General features: G+C 42.6%; 1 protein-coding gene across 1 annotated transcript; it reads right to left on the bottom strand.

Annotated features, from left to right (window-relative positions):
- Nucleotides 1–885: 885 nt before the first annotated feature.
- Nucleotides 886–9875, bottom strand: LOC120922162 (vomeronasal type-2 receptor 26-like; the record flags this gene model as incomplete). The annotated part of the gene is made up of 4 exons (XM_040334627.1): nt 886–1852; nt 6518–6641; nt 6744–6893; nt 9648–9875. Coding segments are annotated over 4 exons (1416 nt in total), but the record flags the coding sequence as incomplete, so codon positions are not given.
- Between the last annotated feature and the right edge of the window lie 347 nt (nt 9876–10222).

Raw genomic sequence — 10222 nt, 5'->3', positions numbered from 1 at the left:
CACTCCTCACCTCCCCTGCTCTCCGCCTTCTCCAGGAGTCTGCATAAGAGCTCCTCACGGCTGTCCGGAACAGCGCGCTTCATCCTGAGAGAGAGAGAGGGAGAGGCGGGCGATGCTGCTCGTCAGGAGACGTGACTGAGCAAATCGCCTCAGCCTCTCCCTTATATAGGCTCGTCCAGCGCGGGAATTACCTCACGCGAACGGACCTATCAGAGAAGGGGGCTGCCGCAACTAACCAATCAGAGGCTGTTACTACCCCAGAGCGCGGCAGCCCACTTCTCCCTCTGCGCTATCCCATGCAGGCTCAGCATATTGCCGTAGCCTTTCATTCTTTCTATTTCATTCTATTCTATTATTGGAGTTCCACATTCCGGCTACAAAACTGGGTTGGAGGATCACATGTCAAGGCCTGGCGAGCCGTATTCAGCCCGTGGGCCTTGTGTTTGATATCTGTGCTGTAGAGGGATGAATGATAATAGAAGGAAGACTGAAGCTGTTTCTGGTACTGCTGGTACTGGATTCCACTTGTACTGGCTGGTGATCTGGAATCTTTCTTTTCTATCACTCTCCAATCAGTGTGTGAGGGCAAAGTGGGGGCAAGCTGATATCTTCAGGTGTTGGTTACATTGTGTGAGGCTTTGATTGGTCACAGCATTTTATTTGTGATCAGCACCGTCCAATGGACAATGCAGTGACAGTACTTTGCTTGTGCATGCTGGGGGGCGTGTAAGAGCAAGAAAAAAATGAAGCTCTAAAATATCATCCAATCCTGTGACATCCACCTTCCATCCACTTATGTACAATAGGCAGACAGAAGGCAGTCAATGTCCCCAAAAATCATAATTCTGATGATGATGTCATTCATAATGATGATGATGGAAACAATATGACTGAATTTGTTTAATCTGATCTACAGCATTATACATTGAATCAATGTGTTACATTTCCATCATTCTCTTCCCCAGCATTGTCCCTCTTGTGTTCAGTTCAGGTTTGAAAAGTAAAATGTAGAGTTTTGGAGAAAACATACACAATAATATTCCAGCACTGGAGGTCAGTATGGCGAATATCTCCACAGCCACCATGTATTTCCCTCTGGTGCTCAGATAGGCCGGGATCATGGCAATCCAGACACTGCAGAACACCAGCATGCTGAAGGTGATGTACTTGGCCTCATTAAAACTGTCCGGTAATGTCCTCACCATGAAAGCCAGAAGAAAACTCACAGCTGCCAGAAAGCCCATATAACCCAACATAGAGTAGAAGCCGATAACTGACCCTTCATTACACTGAATGATGATCTTCCCAGGATAGGAGTCCATGTCATACTCCTGAAATGGCGGAGAGATGGACAACCAGAGAATGCAATTCATAACCTGAATGGATGAGCAGAATAACATGACTGTATTGGGAAGTTTGACTCCCACCCATTTTCTACAAGAGCTTCCAGGTCTGGTGGCTTTAAAAGCAATGAAGACCATGATGGTTTTGGCGAGGATAGAAGATGCTGAGATGGTGAAGGGAACTCCAAAAGTGACTTGTTGCAGCATACAGGTAATATCCACAGGACGGCCAAGGAACAGGAATACAGAAAGGAAGCTCAGTATGAGGGAGAGGAGCAGAATGAAGCTGAGGTTCCGGTTATTGGCTCTGACTATGGGAGTGCTCCGAAACCAAACAAATAGTCCAAGTATAAGGAGAGATGTTGTAGCAAATATGACTGAAGTTATAGAAAAAAATAAAACTAGAATGTCCTCCTCGTATGATAAATACTCTATGACCTTGTCACTACAAATAGTTTTAGCTTTGTTAGGCCATTCATTTTCAGGACACTTCTTGCAGAGTTCACTGTCTGTAGAGTAAAAAGAAGTGAAAATAACATTAGGCACGGTAGCTATTTCACAGTATTAATATGTTTTTTCTGTATCTTTCCTTAACCACTTGACCTCCAGAAGATTTACCCCCCTTCATGACCAGGCCATTTTTTTGATCACCTCTGCGTTTTTTAGTTTTTTGTGCTATAGGCAAAAAGACCAACAATCATTAACAATATATAAAAAAGGGGAGAACAAGTAGTGGGACTTATCTCCTCCCTTATTCCTACCTTCTCTATCACTCTTTATACACCTCACCTATACATTCACATTTTCTACACCAATCATCCTCACCCATACCTTTACAATACACATTTTCAATCATCTTCATTTAACAATACATATACATTCACTTAGGTCCCCCATAGGGGGTCATCGCCCTAATTTTTCTCCAGGGTCATATACCCACCCTCACGGCCTGGGATCTGCCTGTACCAGTTGTCATCGCCCCTGCGACATGCAGGGGCGATGACATAGAGTATCATACCTTGGTGCCCGGAAATGATACTCTATACCGGTGACTCCCGCGCTGCCACTGTGTGGATGCAGATGTGAGTTGAACGTACCACCATGTTTTAAACATCCTATTATACTCCCCATTTTTTTTTTTCATTTTCTAATTTGTCCCTTTTGTGTTTTACTTTTATTTTCCTAAATTCTATTTTTCAGATTAGCTGGAATCTTTATTCTTTGTTTCTAGACAATTCCCATGGTTTATGCTCCTGATGAACGGTTATAAGCCTCGAAACACATCGAGCTCGTAACTCCTATTTTTTGAGCCATCAATTCTTATTTTACCCTGGACCAATAATACTAACCTTCACATGGTTTAATTTATGCTTGTTTACCATACAAAAATGTTCAACTCTATGGGCCAGATTCACAAAAGAGATACGATGGCGAATCTCCTGATACGCTGTCGTATCTCTGTGATCCGCCCGTCGTAACTATGCGGCTGATTCATAGATAGCCCTAAGATCCGACAGGTGTAATTGACTTACACCGTCGGATCTTAGGATGCAATTCTAGGCCAGCCGCTAGGTGGCGATTCCATTGCGGTCGGTGTAGAATATGCAAATGACTAGTTACGGCGATTCACGAACGTACGCTTTACCCGTCGCTCTAAATTTACGTTGTTTCCGTCGAGATATGCCGCGTAAAACTAAGGCTGCCCTCTAGGTGGCCTAGCCAATGTTAAGTATGGCCGCCGTTCCCGCGTCAAAATTTTAAAATTCACGTCGTTTGCGTAAGTCGTCCGTGAATGGCGCTGGACGTTGAAACCAATGACGTCCTTGCGACGTCATTTAGCGCAATGCACGTCAGGTAATTTGACGGACGGAGCATGCGCAGTACGTTCGGCGCGGGAACGCGCCTAATTTAAATGGTGCCCGCCCCATTTGAATTAGGCAGGGTTGCGCCGAGCGGATTTACGTTACACCGCCGCAAGTTTACAGGTAAGAGCTTTGTGAATCAGGCACTTACGCTGTAAACCTGCGGTGGTGTAACGTAAATGGGATACGTTACGCCGCCTCAGCGTAACGTATTTGTACCTGAATCTTGCCCTTTGTTTCTTCCCTCTTTGTTTCCTGAATTTTGAATCTAGACAGATTACCTAGGCCACCTAGGCCAATTTCATCTTGGCCATGCTCATGAATGTCTTTATGATTTGTTTTATTTACTATGTATGTCCATTGGATTGTGGATTACTATGCCACTTATGTTGAAAATGTTCAAATGTTTGTTAGAGGTTATATGCCCAAAATGTTTTATATGAAACTGTACAACATAAATAAATATTATTTCCTGGTCACTTGACGTCCTTTTTGCTGCTGTGTGCTTCATGTAAAGTCCCACTACTTGTTCTCCCCTTTTTTTAATCAAGATTAGGGATGGAGGCGGCTACTCCTTTAGTTCTCGCCTCGTTTAAAGTCCCACAAACGTTCTTTTCCTTTATACATTAAAATATACATATATATTTTTTTTTACTTTCTGCTATCAAACACATTCAATAAAAAATAAAATAAACCAATATATATTCTGCTACATGTTTTTGGTAAAAAATAATATCCCAATAAGAGAATATTGATTGATTTATGTGAACTGTGGTATATAAACTGTGGTATATCTTTATGATTTTTTTATATATACTAGTAATGGCGGTGATCAGCGACGTATAGAGGGACTGTGATATTGTGGTGGACAATCTGACACTAATTGACACTTTTGACACTTTGCGGGAACCAGTGACACTAATACAGTAATCAGTGCAAAAATATGCACTGTCACTGGCTGGGAAGGGAATGAACATCATGGGCCATAAAAGGGTTATCTGTGTGCCTAGTCAGTGTTTTTGTGTACTGTGTGCGCTGCTTTTACTAGGGGAAGAGATTAATTTTATTCTGCGCTTTGCAGGGACACAGAATCCATCCCTTCCCCCATGTCAGAACAGAGATCTGCTTTGTTTACATAGGCAGATCTCGGTTTTCTGTGTGTTTTACTGATGATCAACGGGTGCCAGCAGACAACCAGTACCCATCACCCGCAGATCGGCTTCTGTTGTGATTAATCACAGCACAAGCAGCCCACTGGTGGGGCACGTGCACCCCCTGCAGGTGGAAGTGCAGAATCATGTGTGTATATATATATATATATATATATATATATATATATATATATATATATATATATATATATATATATATACGTGATCCTGCACAGGAGGGCCGCCCTGTGATAGTAAATCTGCTAAAGTGCGGTTTGGAAGTGGTTTGCCTTAAAAAAATTGTAGTTAAGATGGTAATATTAAATATGAATTAACCACTTATTCACCGCCCTATAGATGAAAGACGTCTACAAGGCGGTTCCTTAACTCTGGAAGGACGTCCATGGACCCGGCGCATCACCCGGCGGATCACGGTAAATCGCCTCTGATAGCGGCGGTTTACCACGTGATCGTTTCGTCCAATGACAGAGCGATCACTTGTAAACAAACCGGCGTCTTGTGATGACGCCGGTTCATCTCTCCCCTCTCTGTACCGAACAGTACAGTGTGAGAGAGGAGAGGGGAGAGAGCGGATGCAGCACGAGTGCTGTGGGCTGGATCTGTGACAAATGCAGTCACAGATCCAGCCATCCATCCATTCTCAGCCATCCCTGCCCCATAATAATACTCTGCAACATAACCAAACTGTGCAATACTCTGCAATACCCCACAATACTCTGCAATACCCCACACTACTCTGCAATACCCCACACTACTCTGCAATACCCCACAATACCCTGCAACGTCGCCTATGGGGATTTTTAAGTAGCAAAGTTTGGCGCCGTTCCACGAGCGTGTGCAATTTTGAAGGGTGACATGTTGGGTATCTATTTACTCGGCGTAACTTCATCTTTCACATTATGCAAAAAAATGAAGAAAAAATACAAAATTTGCTAAATTTTATAACAGAAACAAAGAAAAATTATTTTTTTTACAGAATTTTCAGTCTTCTTTCTCTTATAGCGCAAAAAAAAACCCAATGGTGATTAAATACCACCAAAAGAAAGCTCTATTTGTGTGAAAAAAAGGACAACAATTTCATTTGGGTACAATGTTGTATGACTGAGTAATTGTCATTCAAATTGTGAGAGCACCGAAAGCTGAAAATTGGTCTGGTTATTAAGTGGGTTTACGTGCCTGGTCTTCAAATGGTTAAAAGCCATACAAAACCCAAACAATTTTGAATATCTCAAGAAAGTTTTAGTCATAAATAAAGTGTGATGACGCCCTACTGAAAACGAAAGAACCTTCAGCCTCAGTGAAGGCCATGACACAGCCTATCTGTAAGTCTAAGGACTCGTACACACCAGCGGACAGTCCGATGAAAACGGTCCGCCGGACCGTTTTCATCGGACATGTCCGCTGGGAGATTTCGGTCTGATGGTTGTACACACCATCAAACCGAAATCCGACGTGTCCGCGCCGTCGCCACGACGATGACGCGGCGACGTGCGCAACGCTGAAAGGTCATTGCTTCCATGCATGTGTCAAAGTCATTCGACACATGCGAGGGATGGCGGCCGGTCAGACATGTACGGTAAGTCTGTACAGACGACCGAACATGTCCAACGGACAGGATTCCAGCGGGCATGTTTCTAAACAAGTTTAGAAATATTTGCCCGCTCGAAAAAGGCCCGGCGGGCAAATGTCCGCTGGAATCCTGTCCGCTCGGCTGTACAGACGACCGAACATGTCTGCAAACATGTTTGGTCGTCTGTACGGGGCCTTATATGTATGTAACAATGAAATTCCCTTATTTTACCACTTTTGGTCTCTTCAGTGAAATCATTTTCCAGATTTTCTTTTAGATAAATGTAAATGTGTCGGAGGCTTTGTCAGACAGACGGGAGGAGGAAGGAGCTTCCAGTTGCTTGCTTGAGAAAGCCTCCAACACTCCCAGAAGGGTCAGAGGAGAAGAAAAATGCAGAAAGGCCTAATCATTGCAGAAAGGCCTAAAGGGTAATCATTAATTTCATACAATTTAGGGAGATGTTCGGCCTGCAAAGTGTAAAGTGTGTACAGAATCACTTTAAAGGACTTTAAATGTTTTCATTTTCTAATTCAATATCAGAATTTATACTTATAGAAACATAAATCTTACCAGGTTGGTTTGATATTTCTCCTTCTGAACACGGAGCACAATTATAACAACATGGGTGATATCCTTCTCTTACAGATTTTCTGAACCCCGGAAGACATTCCTCGGAGCATTGACCTCTTGGAACCTGAGATAATATAGACCTATATCATCTATTCAAGAGTAAAAGTACAGATATAATAGTGTAGGGAAGCCGAGCTTCTGATGTTTACAATGATGCAGCATGTACAGTATACATTGGTGGAAACACATGGACCATTCCAGAAGGTGGCCCTTCATTAGTCTGGATACCACAGAATATGTTCTGATCCAGAAGACAGAAATAGACATCTAGGAGTACTAGCAGAATCCTTTCATTAGAAAGGTTACAGCAACAAAACTATAAGTACAAACATAAACACTGCTTTAATAATCCAAAGAGGGGGCATGGCCTGCCAGTGTCCAAGATGGCTGCCTGATAACAAAACTTGTAAGCCAGGGGAGAACACCAGAGCTACAGCCGTCCACATCGGAACACAAAAACCGGCCATCCAGGACCCTAATCAGTAATTACCCATACACTCCAGCCAGCTATGTCCCGCAAGCGGAACAATGAATTTGGCCCGAAGAAACTGATGACCTTTGTCAACAAACCTCAGCCTAAGGTCAGTCAGACTCAAAATGTCCCCACAGGGCATACACAGATCTCCCAGATGAGATCACTGGAGAGGGGGACTTACCACTACTCCCTTCAGCCCCTAAACACCAAAACAGAGGTAAATCCCCACACAGGCAGCCCAACGAAAGCCTGCACTGCCGCTCCTCACGCAAATTGAGGCCCAGGCTTTCAATCCTCTCCAATCTAATCAGGCCCTGCATTCATCCATGGCATCAGAATTAGAAATAGACTTGAAAAACATAACATTAATAAGTCACTGGGATCAGATGGCTTGCACCTGAAGGTCAAGTAATTTCCAGACCATAGTTTCTAATTTTTACGAACAGTCTACTGACTGGAATGGTATCAGCTGATTGGAGAAAAGCTAATGTAGCACCATTATTTAGAAAAGGGCCAAGATACATCCCTGGGAATTACAGACCAGTTAGCCTAACATCAGTAGTATGTAAGCTCTTGGAGGGGATGATAAGGGACTATATACAAGATTTTAGTAATGAGAACGATATCATTAGCAGTAATCAGCATGGATTCATGAAGAATCATTCCTGCCAGGTCAATCTATTAACCTTCTATGAGGAGGTGAGCTGCCATCTAGATAAAGGAAGGCCCGTAAATGTGGTGTATCTGGATTTTGCAAAAGCATTTGATACAATTCCCCATAAACATTTACTGTACAAAGTAAGGTCCGCTGGTATGGACCATAGGGCGAGCACATGGATTGAAAACTGGCTACAGGGGCGAGTTCAGAGGGTAGTGATAAATGGGTGGAAAGTGGGATCCCTCAAGGTTCTGTCCTGGGACCAATCCTATTTAATTTATTAATAAACGACCTGGAGGATTGGCTAAACAATTCAATCTCTGTATTTGGGGACGATACTAAGCTAAGCAGGGCAATAACTTTGCAGGATGTAGTAACTTTGCAAGAAGATCTGAACAAATTAATGGGGGGCAACTACATGGCAAATGAGGTTTAATGTAGAAAAACGTAAAACAATGCATTTGGGTGGCAGAAATATAAATACAACCTATACACTGGGGGGGGGGACCTCTGGGAGAAACTAGGGTGGAAAAGGCTTGGAGGTCCTATTAGATGACAGGCTCAGCAATGGCTTGCAATGCCAAGCTACTGCAAGGAAAACAAACAGAATATTGGCATTAAAAATGGGATTTACTCCAGAGATAAAAACAATAATTCTTCCAATCTACAAAACACTGGTCCAGCCGCACCTGTATGCTGTCCAGTTCTGAGCACCAGTCCTCAGCAAGGATGTGCTGGAACTGGAGAGAGTCGAGAAAAGGGCAGCAAAACAAATAAAGGGACTGGAGGATATTAGTTATGAGGAAAGGTTGCGAGCACCAAACTTATTATCTTTGGAGAAGAGACGCTTGAGATGGGATATGATTTCAATGTACAAATACCGTACTGGTGACCCCACAATAGGGATAAAACTTTTCCGCAAAAGGGAATTTAATAACACACACGGCCATTCACTAAAATTAGAAGAAAATTGGTTTAACCTTAAACTGCGTAGAGCAGGGATCAGCAATTAGCCGACCTCCAGCTGTTGCAGAACTACAAGTCCCATGTAGCATAGCAAGACTCTGACAGCCACAAGCATGACACCCAGAGGCAGAGGCATGATGGCACTTGTAGTTTTGCAACAGCTGGAGGTCCGCTAACTGCACATCCCTGGCATAGAGTTTTTTTTTACTGCTAGAGTGGTAAGGATGTCAAGTTTTCTTCCACAGGCGGTGGTCACAGCGGGGGGCATAGATAATTTCAAAAATCTATTAGATAATCACCTGAATGACCACAACATACAGGGATATACAATGTAATACTGACATAAAATCACACACATAGGTTGAACTTAATGGATGTGTATCTTTTTTCAACCTCACCTACTATGTAACTCAAAAATCAACCACATTTTAGGAGTCACTCGTACAGAAATCCAGGTAGCTCCATGTTTTTTAATGTATTTACAATAACTGAAAATTTCTGATTGGGGGAATTACTACTCTAAAACTTTTTTACAGTCAGATGAATTCAGAAGGTCTGGGCAATGGATAATAATGGTGGTCATTCCACTCCAAAGTCTTTTATCTTCTTCTGTACACCGGATTCAGGGTCCTTCTATGAGTGTCTATGTCCCAGTCTGTGTGATGAGGAGGGGGGGGGGGTATTAGTAGTCAGTCACATTCAGCTGGACTTGTTCTCTAAAGTAGAAGATGTTTTGTAGTTCATCCACTTCTTCAGGTATAATGAGTGATGGGAACATATCCCAGCATTTATATCCACACATCTAGACCTGACACCTTCATCTAATCACCATGGAATGAGTCAGGGAAGATGTTGGCGGTCTATAAAAAGGATGGGGGGAAGGGATTAGGTTTTGTATGGAGATGGGTTTAGGGACAAAACTAGAATGTTTCTTGTATAAGTTGTGGATCAGCTTCCCCAGTGTAACTCACCTTGTCTCCTTTCCATGATATTTGCTCTGGTTCTAGTGTAAGTTGATGACCCTCTGAAAGGGACCCATCAAAGTGACCCACAAGCATCCACTCAGTGATATTTCTACCTTCAATACTTGTAACCAAATGTACAATGTCCATTGGTCTGGGCAGTTCTCCTTTATCATTAAAAATCATGACCTCGCCATTTGGATCCTTGTACTGGACTTCTTTTACATAGCGGGACAGCTTTAAAAAAGAACAGAAATTATTATAGGAAACAAACAAGAAAGTGACAATTTCCTAACCATGCCCCTGATGACGTTTCTTATTGGATGAAACGCTGCTGAGATCCTCTGTCCTCCTTGTTACTTTTGTTGCCATTTGCTGAACTCTTTCTAATTCATCGACATCTTTCCTGAGGATTGGCGACCAAAACTGAACTGTATATCCAAGATGAGGCTGAGCCAGTGTATTGTAAAGGGGAAGAATTATTGATTTATCTCTGGAGCGTTCACATTCACAAAGCAAATTGTTTATAAATAGTCCCAATAAAATGTATCTGATTATAAGTGATCAGCAAAAAAATAATAATG

Source organism: Rana temporaria, unplaced genomic scaffold (assembly GCF_905171775.1).
Source record: "Rana temporaria unplaced genomic scaffold, aRanTem1.1, whole genome shotgun sequence".
Lineage (NCBI taxonomy): Eukaryota > Metazoa > Chordata > Amphibia > Anura > Ranidae > Rana > Rana temporaria.
Note: the sequence above shows the minus strand (reverse complement) of the source record. Positions and strands in the feature narration are given on the sequence as shown.